This window comes from Mesoplodon bidens (assembly GCF_964165515.1).
Source record: "Mesoplodon bidens genome assembly, chromosome: 8".
Taxonomy (NCBI): Eukaryota; Metazoa; Chordata; class Mammalia; order Artiodactyla; family Ziphiidae; genus Mesoplodon; species Mesoplodon bidens.
Window position 1 is genome coordinate 104,574,823 of NC_138165.1, and position 19,142 is coordinate 104,593,964.

At 38.5% G+C, this 19,142-nt stretch overlaps 1 protein-coding gene across 17 annotated transcripts in view; it reads right to left on the reverse strand.

The window, feature by feature from the left end:
* The window catches only part of TRIP12 (thyroid hormone receptor interactor 12), a 144,879-nt gene that overhangs the window by 74,271 nt on the left and 51,466 nt on the right, over nucleotides 1-19,142 (reverse strand). For 10 of the 17 annotated variants that reach the window (XM_081243325.1, XM_081243324.1, XM_081243320.1 and 7 more), the window contains exons 3-4: nucleotides 15,935-16,060; nucleotides 14,283-15,085 (exon numbers count right to left, since the gene is read on the reverse strand). In XM_081243325.1, coding sequence (XP_081099451.1) covers nucleotides 14,283-15,085; nucleotides 15,935-16,060 — 929 coding nt within the window. The remainder of the gene's footprint in view (nucleotides 1-14,282; nucleotides 15,086-15,934; nucleotides 16,061-19,142) is intronic. The other 7 variants (XM_081243321.1, XM_081243322.1, XM_081243319.1 and 4 more) reach the window with 2 other exon arrangements.

Sequence of the window (19,142 nt, forward strand, 5' to 3'; positions counted from 1 at the left end):
CACTTGTTCCTACAAATATATTCCTATAATCTTTATTCCTTTGGATAAAGGTGAAACTAGCAGTTAGTATTCTCTTAAAATTCCTAATTGATTTGTCTTCTACAATATAGGTATGTCTTGCTCTTTTTTTTTTTTTCTTTCTTTGAAAAAGTATTCCTAAGCAAAACTGATTTACACAAAGTCCAGGGCTTCACCCTTAAAAAAACAAAGAGTCCTTTTTTTAAAGTGTGACATTTTTAAAGTGTGACATTTGGAATGTGAAATAATTAAACCTCTTATATATCCAACTGTAAGCCTGGATTTTTAAAAATATAACAACATTTTAAAAGAATCAACAAATTAAGGGCCTTAAGACATTTTACTTTCTGGACCCTTACTAATGTAAAAATAGTTAAGATATTCGTGGGTACCTTCTACTTATGATATTCTTTTCAACTTGAAATATTAAAACTATTTCTCATTACATTAACATCTCAGTACAAAAGTATTTCTCTTGGAAAAGGTATGGTTTTCACTCTTAACTGTGTCAAATTACTTTAAGAGTAGCAATAGACAACTGGGCAATACATATTCACTATCAGCTTTCATTCTATTTTTAATTCTCACATGATCTGTTACAGGTATGCTAATCTTTGACATGATATACACATATAATTGAACCTACTACACAGTTCTATAGTGAAAATATAGCACTCCTCTCAATAATAAAATATTCTAGCAATGCAATAATTAAACTTTCCAATTTCCTGAAAGATTCCTTCTGCTGTACAAGAATAAACATGAATGTCAATGTATTTCATAAGGTTGTTTGAAAATCAAGCAGAGGAGGAGGGGGAGACTGACTGACCTAACATCTTTATTCAGTGAATAATGACTCCATTCAAATAAATGAACACTTTTATTCTGCAACTTATATAATCATTTTAAAGTGACAGTAAAAGATGATCAAACAGACATCTACTGTATATTATCTAGCAGACCTTTTTCTGAGCACCTGCCTCTTTTTTTTCTTTCTTTTTAAAAAATTCTTTGCAGAGCTATCTCCTAACCCTTCTCCATGTGGTACTGATGGAACTGTCATCCACAATACACTCCCACTATATGAGTGAGACTCAAACTGTTGTATTTTCATCATCTACAATTACAACTCCTCCACCACTATCCCCTCCCCTTTACCATACTAATTCATTTAAGGACAGGCATATGACCCGAGGATATAAGAGACTTTCGTATAGAAATATAAATGATTGGACAGTGTTTGGGGGAAAGAGGGGGAATGAGGGTGTCATAAGTCACAGACTTGGGACTGACAGGACCATCTTCATTTGAGCTCCTGGATCCAGCCAAGCCTGAAGCTAGACAACCTCTTGGCTTTACCAATCATGTGAGCTGATTTCCATTTAATTTTAACTGAATATGCTTCACATATAATCCCAAATCTTCTGATTATGTCATTACTGTATTATAGTTTGTAGTCTAGAGTAGGTATGGACCAAATCCTGCTGGTAGCCTGTTTCTGTACAGCCCACTAGCTAAGAATGCTTTTTATATTTTTAGAGAGTTGTAATAAAATAAGAATATGTGACAAAGACTGTATGTGGTCAGTAGACCCTAAAATATTTACTATATGGGTCTTTACAGAAAATGTTTATTAACCTGGACTTTGAGGAGAAAAAGGAAGAAAAGTATAAGGACTTACCTCAAGTTTAGGGGAAAAAAACAGTCCCTCTCCAACGCCCCCCCCCCCACACCAAAAAAAACCCTCTCCAGAACAAAATCTCTTTGTTTGGAAAAAGAAAAAGAAAAACCAAAAACCAAACAAGACCTAAGCTAAACAATATCTTAGTAATAAAAAAAGTTTCAGGGCTTCCCTGGTGGTGCAGTGGTTGAGAATCTGCCTGCTGATGCAGGGGACACGGGTTCAAGCCCTGGTCTGGGAAGATCCCACATGCCGCGGAGCAACTAGGCCCGTGAGCCACAACTACTGGGCCTGCGCTCTGCAACAAGAGAGGCCACGATAGTGAGAGGCCCGCACACCAAGATGAAGAGTGGCCCCTGCTTGCCGCAACTGGAGAAAGCCCTCACACAGAAAAGGGGACACAACACAGCTAAAAATAAATAAATAAACAAACCAATGAACCGACATTAAAAAAAAAAAGTTTCAGTACTAATTTTTCTAGAATATTACGTATCTTGATTTTTTTTTCCTTACTTACAGTTTTTGGCATATTCCTATAGAGAGTAAATACATTCCATTTTAAAATGGAGTAGACAAACTGTTATGAATAAGGAACACAAACCAGTACCTTAAACAAGGGTAGATATCTAGAAAAATCACTACAATTCATTTACATTTACAGATATCAAAAGATGACTATACTGATCTTTTAAACACAAATCCCCTATTTGTTTAATATTAAAAAGAGCGGATTTCCCTGGCGGCGCAGTGGTTAAGAATCCGCCTGCCAATGAAGAGGACATGGGTTCGAGCCCTGGTCCAGGAAGATCCCACATGCTGCGGAGCAACTAAGCCCATGCGCCACAACTACTGACCCTGTGCTCTAAAGCTCGAGGGCTGCAACTACTGAGCCCGCGGGCCACAACAACTGAAGCCCGCACGCCTAGAGCCTGTGCTCCGCAACAAGAGAAGCCACCGCAATGAGAATCCCGCGCACCGCAACGAAGAGCAGCCCCCACTCGCCGCAACTAGAGAAAGCCCGCATGCAGCAACAAAGACCTAAAGCAGCCAAAAAGTAAATCAATTAATTTTTTAAAAAATGTTAAAAATAAAAAGAGCCTTCAAGTAACTACTTTAAAGGTCCATTTACATATCAAATCTGTTTCCATCGGTTTTCAGAACCACTCCTTTTTCCTTCATAAAAGAAAAAAAAGCACCAAATAACAGGACTATTACCACATATGAGGAGTTCAATTTAGAATCATGTAATCGGATCATTCTGCTACAGGAAAAATTGGACCCAATAAAGAGAATTAATTAATGATGGGTATATATATACATACATATATATATGTATATGTATACATATATGTTTGTTTGTTTTTTTGAGGTACGCGGGCCTCTCCCTGTTGTGGCCTCTCCCGTTGCGGAGCACAGGCTCCGGACGCGCAGGCTCAGCGGCCATGGCTCACAGGGCCAGCAGCTCCGCAGCATGTGGGATCTTCCCGGACTGGGGCACGAACCGGTGTCCCCTGCATCGGCAGGCGGACTCTCAACCATTGCGCCACCAGGGCAGCCCAATGATGGGTATATTTTCAGTGGCTAACTCAATTCCTTCAGCCACTGCAGAATCATGAGAACCTGGAATACCTTGATATTGTTGTGTATCTATGTTCAAGTACATACATCTCTATCAAAGGCTACTTTTCTAAAATAAATTCACAAAATGAAGAGTAACCTATCATATAAAAGGTATCACAGATGTTTATTTTAAAATCAGTAACAATAAAAGATACGTTGTGCAGATGACAGTGAGCTAAAATCCAAATGGAATTCCCTAAGCCAAATTTTTATTTCCTAGTGAACGCACAGCAGTTTCGTTCATTGATTTGGCAATATGAATTAAAAACTTAGAAATGTGCAAATATATTCATCTAACCACTATAATAATGAGAAACTGGAAAAGAGCTAAATGTCCAATAATAAGGAATGGTTGAATAAACATCAGTATGGTGATAAAAACTGGAGGAACACAGTGTTAGTTAATGAGGATGTGAACAAATGGGCATTTTTAAAATTTTTATTTATTTATTTATTTTTGGCTGCATTGGGTCTTTGTTGCTGCGCACGGGCTTTCTCTACCTGCAGCGAGCAGGAGCTACTCTTCATTCCGGTGCACGGGCTTTAGGCGTGCAGGCTTCAGTAGTTGTGGCTCGCAGGCTCTAGAGCGCAGGCTCAGCAGTCGCGGCGCAACTCTCAGTTGGCAATGGGGTAAGAGGTACATCCATATACAGTTATTAAAAATCCATGATTGGACTTCCCTGGTGGCGCAGTGGTTAAGAACCCGCCTGCGAATGCAGGGGACACGAGTTTGATCCCTGGTCTGGGAAGATTCCACATGCCGCAGAGCAACTAAGCCCGTGCGTCACAACTACTGAGCCTGCACTCTAGAGCCCGTGAGCCACACCTACTGAGCCCGCGTGCCACAACTACTGAAGCCCGTGCACCTGGAGCCCGTGCTCCACAACATGAGAAGCCACTGCAATGAGAGGCCCACGCACTGCAACAAAGAGTAGCCCCTGCTCCCTGCAACTAGAGAAAGCCCACGCACAGCAATGAAGACCCAACACAGCCATAAAAAAAAATGACATGATTCATAGCTTATTTTTTGAAAGGAAAAATGTCAGTTAAAATCATTTAGGCAAATAAAGCACTTTGGTTTCTTCATCCCTAAAACATGGATACTACCTCATTCTGTGATCATAATGAAATTTAATGTATGTCAACTGTCTAGTATGGAGCCTGGCTTATAATAGGCACTCAAAAAGCAACACCTACTGTCATGCAGAGTGAGCTCCTACTTTTGAAAAAAATATGTGCATATACATAGAAAAGTGTCTGCCTCTGGGTAAAGACAAAAGAATGACCCACATGCATTCACTCTGTCCTCTAGTGAAACTCCACTAAAATAGCATTAAAAGAATCTGAGGCATAAATTCACAAGGATGGGAAGAATGGAAGAGACAACCATTACAACACAACAGAATTTTAGAAGATGAAAAAGCAGTAATTCCAGTGCTAAATACACTGGGAAGACCAGAAGGCTGAAGGTAGAAAACCGAGATAAATTACCAATTAGATTGACACTCAGAATCCCACAAAGGTTTAGGAATTGATGACACCAGGTACTTCTGGGACGACCTCAGAGTTTAAACGGAGGATTGCCTCATAGGCTATTTATGAAGCAGTCAGATCCCCAGATTCCCTCCCCAACTTGCACAGCTGGGTAAATGTCCCTCTCCTGGGGCAGGTAAACATAAAACCTTTATTCCTTAGAAAGTACAAAATAAAGAAATTCTCCATTAAAGTACACAGTTGCAAACAGGCGCATCATACCAAAAAAGAGAGGGGGGAGGATCAAATATATACAGACAAACTGGATGACATATGGCCTCTTTCCTAGGCCTCTCCTCCCACTTAGTCCCAAGAACTCTGGCAGTTAGGCTTTCACCTCCAGGCAGGAGTCTGAAAGAATCTTCCTTGTGGAATTTTACCAGCCAAAGAAAAAAGATCTGAGAATGATCATAGCCCAATTAGTTCATTAGATAGTGAATCTCAGTCAAGTCTCATCCATGTGCTCAGAGCTTGCAAGTTAGATTTTTGGTTCCCCTACTCGAGTATGAGGAGACACCCAGGAATTACCTGAATTTGAGGAAAGTTCCTAGTATGAAAGTCAAACCCAGAGTAAACACCCCCTCCAAAAAAATTACATAAGAGGACTCTGCAAGAAAAGAAAACTCGCTCTTAATGGGGGGGGGGGGATATGCATCTATAATTAAAAACAATATTCATGGCAGGACTACTCACAATAGCCAAGACATGGAAGCAACCCAAGTGCCTGGCAATAAATGACTAGATTAAGATGTGGTGTGTGTGCGTGTATAATTAATACACACACACACACACACACACACTGGAATATTACTTAGCCATAAAAAAAGAATGAACTATTGACATTTGCAGCAACATGGATGGACCTAGAGAATATTATGCTTAGTGACAAAAGTCAGATAGAGAAAGACAAATACAATATTATCACTTATATGTAGAACTAAAAAATAACACAAATGAATGTATATACAAAACAGAAAAAGACTCACAGACATAAAAAAACAAACTTGTGGTTACAGTGGCGGGGGGGCAAATTACAGATTACGGGAATGAGATTGACAGATATAGACTACTACATATAAAATACATAAGCAACAAGGATTGACTGCATAGCACAGGGAATTATATCCAATACTGTGTAATAACCCATAATGTAATATAACCTGCAAAAAAAAGGAATCACTATGCTGTACACCTGAAACTAACACAATATTGTAATTCAACTATACTTCAATTAAAGAAAGAAAAAGAGAAGGGGGGAGGAAACCTTTTTTAAAAAAAAAAGGAAATGAGAACAAAATAACCTCTTGAAAAGAAAAACAAGATAGCGAACATGAAATAAAAAATCAATACAAAGGTTGGAAGAAGCTGCAGAAATCTATCAGAAAGTAGAACAAAAAAGGAAAGCAAGAACAAAAAGATAAGACCAGAACCTTCCAAAAGGACAATTACCCAAAATAATAGGTGATCCAGAAAGAGAAAAGAAGCAAAGATCGGGTGACCAACTGTCCTGGTCTGCATGGGATTCTCGTAGTTTTAAGGCTAAAAGTTGGTCTTGGGGAATGCCCCAGATCCAAGGGAAACCAGTACTTCAGATCACCCTAACAAGGAATGAAACAAATGCACAGCTATGCCTATATCACGACATTTCTAAATAACTGAGGCAAAGATCTGTTTTCCAGAAAAACAGGTTATATATACAGATAAGGAATCAGAATGCTTGCAGTACTGAAATCTAAATAACATAATTCTTCAAAATTCTGATGGAGAATAATTTCCAACCCAGAACTGTATTTTCAATCAGTCTGTCAAATAAGTATCAAGGTTGTAGATTTTCACATTCAAAATCTGAAAAAACAAAAAAACTTAAAAAAATCTCATATGTACTTTTTCTTAGAAAGCAAGTGGAAGACATGTTCACCAAAACAAAACAGTAAATCGAGAAAGAAGATGCAGGATCTAGAAGCAGGAAACTAAACAGAAGACTAAAGAAATACCTGAAGCTAAAAGCAATGTAACCAGGCATAAAAGGGCAGCCATCCAGAGGCCTCGTTTCTTCAGGAAAATGAAACAAATCCACGTAGACAGTTTGCGAAAAGATTTAGACAATGCATAACGAGTTTGGAGTTGAGTGATGGAGTCAAAGAAAAGGAAAACAACAAAATAATTATTAAACTCAGTAAAAAAAAAAAAAAAAAAAGATTGTAAGAAAAGAAAAGTTCCTACAGACTCAGTGTTAACTGAGCAACGATCATGACTGGGAAAATGTGAAGCATGTACAGTATGCATTTGGTGGGTGAATAGGTGTGGTAAATCTCCCATATAGGCCACACAATAGTGCTCAAAGTGAAAAAATTCAACAAATAGACATATGAACACATATGTCTCACATTTATAGATACGGAAGTGAATACCAAAATGACTGGCTATGCGGAAAGGCAATGTGGCAGGAAGCCTGCTATTTTTTAATAATAAATCTTATATCACTTGACTTTAAACTACACATTAAGTATTGATTAATATGAAGGAAAATTTTTAGCAGGATACACACAGGAAGACAGAGACAGCCCTTAGGGATGGGATTAAGTAATTATTTTTTCTTCTTTGTATGTTTTAATATTTTCTGGATTTTTCATTTTTGATAACACTTTATAATCAGAAGTATCAAAATATTATAGAATACAGAGGCATGAATAAGAAAAAGCAATTTCCATTTAACTGAAATATAAGTTTAGTAAAATGTAATTTGGCTGAATTAATTCTTACTCTGACCTGGTATACAAAAATACATACCATGGTTGTTTAAAATTCACAGTATAAAACAAAGCAAAGTCTTAAAGAGGTCAATAATATTTGTTTCCATTTAATATTCCTTTTTTAAAAATCTGGCAACTCAGTTTTGTTAAATTACTATTGGTAATATGTGGTTACAGATTAGTACTATTAAAGTTTTAAGTACTAAATTATTTTAACAGCTGCTTTATAATACAGAAAACTCTTAACACTCAATTCTTTTTCCTTTAAGCTCCTCACCCAATACATCACCAGGCTAAAAGATAATTCAATTTATAAAAACTCAGTGGGTATGGCCCTCTAAGACCCAACTAGGTAAAACCAAGAGTTTACTTTTAAATTATTCTGTCCTGCTCGACTCATTCTTCTTTCCTCTCTCCGTTCTAGAGGCACAAAGTACCATGTCTCTTAGCAGAATTACCTTTCCAGAATTCGGCATCTGTCTGGTTCTTTTCTAGTTCTAATAATGGCTACAGGCTGCCTGCAAGTCACAGAAGAGTATGAAACTCAAGCTGAAAATAAGCTGGTAACTACTGCTGACTATGTTATTAATAATGTGCACATGATGTCTACTTTAAATAATGGAAAGGGAACTGGACCTACAAATAGACATATCGAACTGGAAATATAACACCTTTAAATTTTTCTGTAAATACATTCCATAATTAATCGCAGATTCTGATCACAAACTGTTTCTTACATGTCTATGCCATCCATCACCTTCTACCATTAAGACAGTACATACTTTGAAACAGTCAAATTACTTCAAAATTAGCCTAAAGATAGATAGATTAGCAGAACGTTATAAGAATATTTTAAAATATTACATCAAAATATCACTGAATATTTTAAAAAATCATTTGTATCATTACCCTGCCCCACTGGTTTTACATTTATGCTACATAAATTTGTTAAGACTGTTTGCTAAGGTTAAACAACGCAAAGCAAGAATAATTTCCTAATGCAGATTAAAAACTGTCATATAACACTATCCTTTCTGGGGTATTCTCAAAACCCAGTTGGGCTTCCCTGGTGGCACAGTGGTTAAGAATCCGCCTGCCAATGCAGGGGGACATGGGTTTGAGCCCTGGTACGGGAAGATCCCACATGCCGCGGAGCAACTAAGCCCGTGTGCCACAACTACTGAGCCTGCGCTCTAGAGCCCGCGAGCCACAACTACTGAGCCCAAGTGCCACAACTACTGAAGCCAGTGCACCTAGAGCCCCTGCTCTGCAACGAGAGAAGCCACCACAAAGAGAAAGAAGCCCATGCACCGCAATGAAGAGTAGCCCCTGCTCACTGCAACTAGAGAAAGCCCACGCACAGCAATGAAGACCCAATGCAGCAAAAAATTTATAACCTTCTACCAATGGACACAAGGTGACCTTTGTCCCACAGCTCTCTTGACCAGCTGTAGTTGGCAAGCCACAGGCTTCAGGTAGCCCATCACAAAGCAGCTGTTTCTCTAGTTCTCCTGCCAGCCCTAGTTCCTCACCAGAAACTTTTTCAACAGATGCCAAATCAGCACACCAGGAAAGGTCTTCCTGCTTCAGTGACCCGATTAAATGTATCATTTCCCAAAGTGTGTTCCATGGACCACTGCTGTCTCCCAAGGTAACAGGTGGTCAAACAGATTTATAAAATAATGGGTTAAACAGAAGTGACCGTCAGAATTCTCACAGCTTTCAATATACTAAAGCATATCCTGAATCTCCTTGAGGGATATCTGACCATGGGGAAATGGGTTTTCACAAAGCATCATGTAAGTACTGTTATTCCTACAATTTGAAAAAAATTTCCTTTACCAGGAAGTTTTACTGACCAATCGTATCTTAGAATGAGCCCATACCTGAGGAAACTATCACCTTCTAATTAACAGGTTCACTGAGTCCTAAAAGTTGAAGAAAACAACCTACTCAATTTGGAATGCTTTCTATCTCACAAAATGTCCACTCCGTTTTTTAGTTAACTGACGTATTTTTTTTACCCAGAGTTGTTAATCCATTGAATGGATTGTAACCACTGAATCTAATTCTGCCCCCAGATTAATGTTAAATTAAAAAAAAAATCAAACTAATTCCTAATGCATACAAAAGCTCTTCAAATCTATCACAACAGTTCTCAATTCACATTTTATGTTCATATGGTATTTTAATTTTACAAAGTTGTTTTCACATACATTCTTTCATTTATGCTTCACAAGAATGAATACTATCATTCTGCAAAGATCAGGGATTAGGTTGCTATCATAACTGTAGTTCAATGATTTGCCCAACCCCACAAAACTATCAGAAGACAACAGAACTTTAAATCAGGCTCTTCCAAATCTAAAGACAGCTATACCTTAAACTGATCAATAGCTAGGATTTATATCAATCCTTCATTTTCAAAACGATGCTCCTTCCGCCTGCCGATGCAGGGGATACGGGTTCGTGCCCCGGTCTGGGAGGATCCCATATGCCGCGGAGCGGCTGGGCCCGTGAGCCATGGCCGCTGGGCCTGCGCATCCGGAGCCTGTGCTCCGCAACGGGAGAGGCCACAACAGTGAGAGGCCCGCATACCGCAAAAAGAAAAAAAAAAAAAAAAAAACGATGCTCCTGAATGCTTTGTCTTAAGATCTACTCAATTTCAGTTGTGCACCCTAAATTTAGAGATGCATCCTATGTACTATTAGCACGATGCTAGGGCTCCTCACATATTTATTCATTCCTCAAATAGCTACTGTGCCCATTTTACAATGGAAAGGTTGCCAACTTTCTCGTATTCACTAGCTGATAAAATGGCAGAACTAGGATTCCAATCTAGGATTTTTAGCTCTATATTAAGAGCTCTCTCTCCCCAAAATACCACTACTTGAAGCCCAGGGATTCCTCTAAGATACTTCATTTTGCCTCTGTATTCTTAAATAAAATTACCAAGTACTGCCAATCCTCTTGCAGTACTCCTTCTTACACAAACTCTTTCCTAAAGTGACCTATTCAACCCTACCTAAAATTCACCCTGCCCTGTGTGACTCCAGGAAGCCTGCCTGGATTTAGCTCACCCAACCTACTCAATCCTCTGCACCCTATTATCACAACTAGTTTCTAGAATCACAGGTACCTGTAAGAAGCGAATAACAGTACCTGCCACACAGGGCTGATGAGGAGTAAATGAGATGATCCATGTCAACTATTTACAAGTTGTCAGGCACTTGTAAGCACTTTAAGTATTTGCTATGATTTTGTTTTGAAATGTTTTTCACTTATTTGTAAAGAAGCAAACACACAGTTAACGGTATCATAGGAACCCCTGGGTTCACACAGTATTCACCCCTCAAGATGAATCAATACCAGTAAAGAAGGATCAAATAAAAGTTCATCTCCTCTGGGGTCTTAACATCTCTTAATGACCCAAATAGACTGCAACAGTAAAACACAAACAACTAACATGGATGAAAAATAAGTGACACAGCGAAGAAAACAAAGGCTTCAAAGTCACACATACGCACCCCATCTTCAAATCCTAACTCTGTCACTTAGGAGATATGTTACTCTGGCAAGTTATTTCACCTCCTTGGAATAAATTTCCTTAATAACTATCATCAAGCACCAATTTTTCGGAAGAGTAAATGTGACTGCCTATGTAAAATACCTGGCACTTGTAGATGTGAAACAAATGCTGGTTCCCTTCTCTTGTTTCAACAGCTTAGGCTATAATTAGAGCTTAGAACTAGGGTAGCGGCAATGAAGATGGTAAAGTGATATTAGTGACCACAGAACACACAGATTTTGTGAAAGGAAGAAAAGTAACTACGAAGTGAGTTTTAACCTACGTCAGTTTGTGGCCATGTGCAGAGTGCGGATGACAGCGTATCTGGACTGGTTTCCTTACGGCAGCACCAAAACCCTCGGGGCTTCCTGCTGCAGAGCAACCTCACAACCAAGAAAGCCCCGCTGATCAGCCACTGGTAGGGTCAGGTTTTCTTTTAAAGAGTGCACTAACTGACATGAACAAAAAAAAAAGCTGGTCTCTGAGAAGAGTTAAGGACACAACACTCGAGAACTATCTGCTCAGGGCTTCCCTGGTGGCACAGTGGTTAACAGTCTGCCTGCCAATGCAGGGCACACAGGTTCAAGCCCTGGTCCGGGAAGATCCCACATGCTGCGGAGCAACTAAGCCCGTGGGCCACAACTACTGAGCCTGCGCTCTAGAGCCCGCATGCCACAACTACTGAAGCCCGCGTGCCTAGAGCCCGTGCTCCACAATAAGAGAGACCACCGCGATGAGAAGCCCGCGCACCACAACGAAGAGTAGCTCCCACTCACCGCAACTAGAGAAAGCCCGTGCACAGCAACAAAGACCCAATGCAGCTAAAAATAAGTAAATAAGACACATAAATTAAAAAAAAAAAGAGCAATCTGCTCTCACCTGTGCCAGGACCCTCCTAGAAATAAGCATTGAAAGAGATGAGCTCTTCAAATGAGGTAGGCTCGAAGGGTTAGAGTGAATCCCACGGACCGTGCTGTAAACTCAACCTGGGCCACTGACTGTGGAGATCACACAGCTGCTACACACAACGGAGACACACAAGCACGCAAATACAGATGCACACATGTTTCTACTTCACTTAAAAGTAGACAGAGGAAGAGGTATCAAAGCAGAGATAAATAATTCCAATTGTCAAAAAAACCTTGTCTGGACCAATGGACAAACAGCTGTCCCTTTTTACCCAACCTTTTATTTCCTTTTGACTTCAGGATACCAATCTTAATCTTCATCCGATATTTATATTCAAATTCAAAAGATTTTATACAGATATACTGCATATTTAAAATAACAAACAGAACAAATTCTATAATTTAAGAGAAAGAGATGTTACCTTCACAATAACCCTATGATACAGGTTAAACATAAAATTTTACAATAATGTCTACTAGTATTCTTGTCAAAATGTTGCTAATATTGAATCAACTGAAAATAGTTTATAGATTGTAGAATTAAACAAAACAGAGCTAACAGCTCTGATTCAACACTAGGTTAGGCTGGTTCAATATTAAACTTTCACAAGAATACTAGTAGACACTATATAAAATCTTCCAATGACCAAAAAACATTCTAGCCCTATCAAAATGTGGACCTGAAATTTTCTTTGAGGGCTCAAAAGGAGAAAAGATGGTCAAAAACAAGCTTCTCAGTTAAATATTACAAAAATTAAATGCTTTGAAAACCATAGGAAGTGCTGTTTTGTTCTCTGTATTTGCATCGTTTAGATTTCTCAAAATAGAAAAAAAAAAGCACTTCATCATTACAGTAATCATGTAATTGAAGAGGGTCACCACGATTTCTAATCAGTTCTAATGAAGTTAACAATTGGCTTCCTGAAGAAGTCTTTTTTGGAAAAAAGAGAAAAGTGCCTCAGGATGCCTTTCTCTTATCTATTGCGTGTTTCTTTGCTTGAATGTATTATTCTCAAACATTAGTTCTTCCTGCTCCGCTATACGCTTCAAGGCAATTTCTTTCCCTTTTACCTAGGACCCAGAGCCCAGCGCAATGAACGTAAGAGGTATTCATCTTTCGTCTAAGCTCCTTAAAGGCCATACAATATTACATGTGAATAAAGTTTAATTAATACTAGGGTACATTTATTCTAATAACTTAGCTCAGGGTTTCCACACATCAAGAATGTGTGGAACAGTGGTCTCACACACAGTGTTATAATCCCTGGTGGCAAAGTGGTTAAGAATCCGCCTGCCAATGCAGGGGACACGGGTTTGAGCCCTGGTCCGGGAAGATCCCACATGCCACGGAGCAACTAAGCCCGTGGGCCACAATTACTGAGCCTGCGCTCTAGAGCCAGCGAACCACAACTACTGAGACCACGTGCTACAACTACTGAAGCCCGCACGCCTAGAGCTTGTGCTCCGTAACAAGAGAAGCCACTGCAATGAGAAACCTGCGCACCACAACGAAGAGTAGCCCCCACTCGCTTCAACTAGAGAAAGCCCGCGCGCAGCAATGAAGAGACCCAAAGCAGTCCAAAATAAACAAATAAATAAATTTATTAAAAGAGCATTTGATCTCCAACTGTGGTCATGACCAACTCATAACTAGAACACTTTTGTTTCTGGTTATAGGAGAAAAACCAACTTGCTGTCCTACTCTGACATTAGAAAATAAGTAGCGGGCTTCCCTGGTGGCGCGGTGGTTGAGAGTCCGCCTGCCGATGCAGGGGACGCGGGTTCGTGCCCCGGTCCAGGAAGATCCCACATACCGCGGAGCGGCTGGCCCCGTGAGCCATGGCTGATGAGCCTGCGCGTCCGGAGCCTGTGCTCTGCAACGGGAGAGGCCGCAACAGTGAGAGGCCCGTGTACCGCAAAAAAAAAAAAAAAAAAAAAAAAAAAAGTAGCAAATGCTGCAAAGATAAAGAAAGATACTAAAACATGACAATTTAGTAATAAGGCGGGAGCATTCCTTATCCATCTCCATAAAACTAAATGTGGTGTATCAATTATTATACACTTTGTGTACAGATACAGGTACAGTAATAAATCTAAAACTGCCTCAGACTGACTACCTTGAAACCTGATCCCTCTTGACAAACCCAGAGAAATTTTCTTTAATTTAAAAAAAAAAAAAAAGATCTTTCGAGTAAACTTACTTGCTAATTTGGCCTGTAATCCAGAAGGTCCAGGTTTTGATGTCTCTGACTTAGAAGACCCTGGAAGAGACAGTTTTGTTTTAGGAAGGCTAACTTTAGGGCTGAAACGAGCAGCCCAATCAAATTTTGAAGAGCCACCAGTTTTACTCTGTTCCTTTTCCCTGCTACTTCTTCTTGGACTGGGACTGGATGCTGAACGGGAACGTCTGGCCTTGTTCTGGTCTTTTCCTTGTTTCACCCTGGCACCTGGTGGAACAGTAGAGGAGGCCGAGGCTACAGCAGAAGACGAGGAGGAAGTAGAGGCAGCAGAAGAAGAATCGGTGATGGTGCTACACCCAGCTTTGGCTGAGGCGGCTGATTTTGAAGCCAGCTTGGTAGGTTTTGCAGATCTCTCTTCGGCACCAGTTGCTTCCGACACAGAACCACTCTTTATACAAGAACTCTCTGTCCTCTTTCTTTTCTGACTCCGTGAACTAGTAGTGGCCCCACTCTTCCTGGTATGAGCCTTGCTTGTTGATGGAGACTGTGCAGATTTCAGTTGTTGCTCCTGGTCTAAATGTCTCTTCTTTGACTTACTGTGTGGCTTACTTGTTTCTGAGGGAGATTCAGTATGCTGAAGTGCTTTGGGTTTTTTTGCAGAGTTAGGAGAATTGGTCCTGTTGTAGTCTGGACTAGCACTGCGTTTCACTCCTCGAGAACTGTCTTTCTTAGGCACCTGCCCCGTTTTCTGCCTTTCTGAAGTATTGGCTCTGTCTGGATCCTCTGGTTGTGGGACTATGACAGCAGATGATGAACTGCAGCTTCTAAGAGGTTAGATAAGACAAGAGTTAATACCAGCCTGCCATCCTTAAACCTGTCGTATAACACTTATTTATTAACTCTCAAATCTGTGGAAATAAGATTTTTTTTTAAGTGCAAAAGTTTTCCTGGTAAGTCCAGTAACTAAATAAACATAGGCTCGCAAACGGTTCAAAATGGAGGGGAAAAAAAGGGGGTGGGGGTGGGGGTGGGGGGAGGGTGACACTTTGGATGGTAAAATATTAGAAGATCAGGCTAATTCTTTAGCTCAAAGATTACTGACACTAACTCCCCTAATCATAAAACAAGAATTAGGATTACAAGAAAAAGAATGCTTACTTAATAGTTCAGAACCAGTTGAAACTAGAATACCGATACTCTATTTACAAACACAACTTATTTGTCAAAGCTTAAGATAAATAAGCATTAACATATACACTTTCAAAATGAAGGTTAGAAGGTTTTATACTGTAGTATCAAATATTTACAGTCACATTCCTTTCCAAAGACTCCTATCAATTAGATCTTAAGACATACTGATCCGTGGCTCTGACAATAAAAAAAACTAAGAAAAACTGGATTTAAAATGGCATTTCAGATGCCTATAATGGTTTGTTAGGCAAAAGGAGAAACTCGCAGCTCTCTAATCAAGGAGAATAAAGCACTATCTGGGGTATGTTGCACTGACATCACTGCAGAGGTGATTCACTATTAATCCTAAAAGTTATACCCGGATAATAATGAAAACATGTATCGTAACATTTTGGCGTAACCTGGTACGTTTTAATATTATGCAATGATTCAAATGCAAATAATTCTGCCTTGAAAAATGTATAAGCAATGTGAAGATTTACCTTTTAGAAAGGTGTCCCCTTGACAGTTCAGAAGTAGTATTAGACTGCACTTTGGGTGCCTTAGAATTAGATTTTCTACTCTCAGGAGGGCTATATCCCTTATGTTTTGCCTGCCCTAAATGTGACCTGTCAGCAGAAAACCAAAACAGAAATCTATCAGGAAAATGAGATGCAAATACAACACTGAAAGTGAAATCTTTTTTCATTAAGAAAAAAAAAAGCTTCCCAATTCTTCATTATTGACTCTACCCTTTTCCCAAATATTTCTATAATTAAATTATTATTCTATCAAATAATCTGGCCAAAGAAATTACCTTTTAGAACCAACCCCCTCAATACCCAAGAGTTAAGATTTTTTTATAACCAGCTAAAGTACACCAAAAAACCAAGTCCTAGATAAAAAGGTAAAGAATTTACCACAAAATATTCCAAACACATTCAAAACAATTGCACCGTTGATACATGGTTGGGTTATATCTATAATAAATCAAATCCTTATGCCAGCATTGTTTTAAGAGCAAGTTTGAGGGACATGAAGAAACTGTTTTCAGTTGTTAGATGTTTAACCTCTGGCAAAGGTCACATGAGATTTACACAAGCAAAGGAAGCATGCACGAATATATACCCAGAAAAGTTGGTGTCCCAGAGGTGAGATATTAATGGAACAGAGGCAATTTAAGTAATTCACGGCCAACATCCATCCTTCATGTAAATAACATAAAAGAGCATATTCTAATAAGAATAATAAAGTTTCATTAATACCAAAGCTGTTTACTTTGTTTAAAAAAATTTTTTTAAAGGCCTTCAATCTGAAAATGATCTCAAAGGAATTTAGAAATGAGTCACTGAACGCCTTACATGATAACTCTAACTGAACATATAAGGATGCCGTACAGTTCTTAACATATCATACGTGTTCCACCATCTCTTCAAAAAGATGATCTAAGGTTTCTGGTCTCAGTATCTTTATTGTTTTCTTTCATTATTGCAGAAGAACTCAACACTGGATTCTTGAAAGAAGATATGGCATTAGCTTCTTAATGAAAGTAAATATTTCTTGGGTCCATACTATCATTTTCATTTTTAAGGTTTTAATCCATAAAAGAATAGTACTTTCTAAAGATTTAACTAGATCAACTACTAAAAAACTATAGTAACCTATAGTCTTTTGTGTGTCGTAGTCTTTGCTTTAGTAATGATTTTTCCCCCCACGGTATATGTTATATTTTCTCTGGGTGTATCCAAGCTGAACCTTATAAGAGTTTTACATACTGTGATTTAGCTTTTATTTTTCCTAGATATTCTTACACTGGCAGACTGAAATTTTGCTTTATCCCATGAGTTTCTTGTTTGAGAGATTTAGTTTCTAGGACTTGCTTTTGTTTTTGTTACATTTCTAGTAACAGATATGAGAGTTCTACTTTTTTTTTTTAAAAAAAGGAATAAGATTGAGTAAATTTGCAAATCATTTCATAGTTATTTTTTAAAAAGGGAGGTAAAATGTTGTTTTCAGGTATACAATTTAATATCCATGGAATAATATTTATAAATTACATCATTCAGGTTCTCTACATTCTTATTTTTGTAAAGTTTGCCACAGATTAATCTTTTAATTGAATCACAATTTCTACTTCATTTCATAATAAAATTTAAAATATTCCTTGAAAATTTAAAACTCATATTAAAAGAAAACTTTATCCATTCAAAGCTAGACGACTTTGTGATAACGTTCAAGTAGTTAAATGTCAACCCTTAAAAAAAAAAAAAAACCAGGAAAACAAAGAAAACCACCATAACATATTCCTAAGCCTCTTTGTCGACAGAAATTGACCAACACTAACTTAATGCTGATCCCACTGCAGAGGCAGCACTCCTCCTCTGCTCGACCCAAATAAATTGTCCTCTGGTTTTAAAATACATCTAACTTTGTAGCCACCCAAACCCACTCCTGCATTTTTCATGTCCTTACTAACACTTTCAAGGAACTAAAGAATTTAGCAGGTAAAGTCTCAATATGTATGAAAGGGGGAGGGGAGGGGAGGAAAAAGAACAGAAAGAAAACAGTATCCAATCATCTGAGAAGGTGAGGCTCACAAAACTGGCTTAAATCCCATACTTACCTGATTCTACCTTTCCTAAAATTATTTTTAAGTGTGATATTCTGAGGCCTTGTCAAAAAATTTTTTTAAATATTATGAAACACTGACCATTTATGTCCTTCTGACTATTGTTTAGCATGATCTTAATATTGATACATTTTCTGTAGAGGGTAGTAAAATACTTCCAGCTTTGTGGGCGGTACTATGTGTCACAAAAGCAGGTATAAACAACACATAAACAAATGGGCACGGCTATGTTCCAACCAAATTTTTATTTACAAAAGCAGGCAGTAGGCTGGATTTGACCCATGGGTTTTCCAACCCGACTCACCACAAGAGGAGTAAGCAACCAGATGGTTACCATAAGTAACTATGGGCCCTCCCAAAGTGGGACTCTATTTTATCATGCCCATTTATAAATTATTAATGCTCAGATACTGTAAGGAAATCTCCATAAAATAATAATGCCCAATTAGAACAGCCAATTAGAGTATAACAGCATTCAGCACTAAACGAGTCTTGATGCCTTTTAGCTCATTTTACCAACTCCCTCATTTGTCAAACCTTATTGTTTAACATTAATTTTTATTAAAAAACAAAATCTCTTTAAGACCCGTCAAAGTTATATCCACTGTAAATCAAATTTGCAAGAACAAGACAATAAAATTCACGACAAACTCTTAAGGAGCACCAGAATGAGCCCATTTAGTGAATTACAGCCCAAGATAGTTGGGTGGGTGGATGGAGCGGGGGCACAAGTATATTCAGGAACTTCTACATCAACCTATGGATATTGCTGGAAAAAAAAAAAATCTCATGCTCTGCAAAATCACCCACTAAAAATAACCGGACTAATGGTGAAAATAAGCAGTGAGAGTCCTAACAAAAACGTCATCAATTTTAATAAAAGATTAAACCTTCACTAACATTTGCACCAATAATCCCAGTTGGTCTACTCATTAGAGTCTTATTTTTGTACTTTCTCCTTTAAGTGTAAATTTTTCAAGACATTTTCTTTCAGGACCAGCTTCGACAAAATTAAAAATACAATTCTGGGGGAGACTTCCCTTTTTGTCATTTTCTTTCTTTATAAATACAGAAGTAAATGG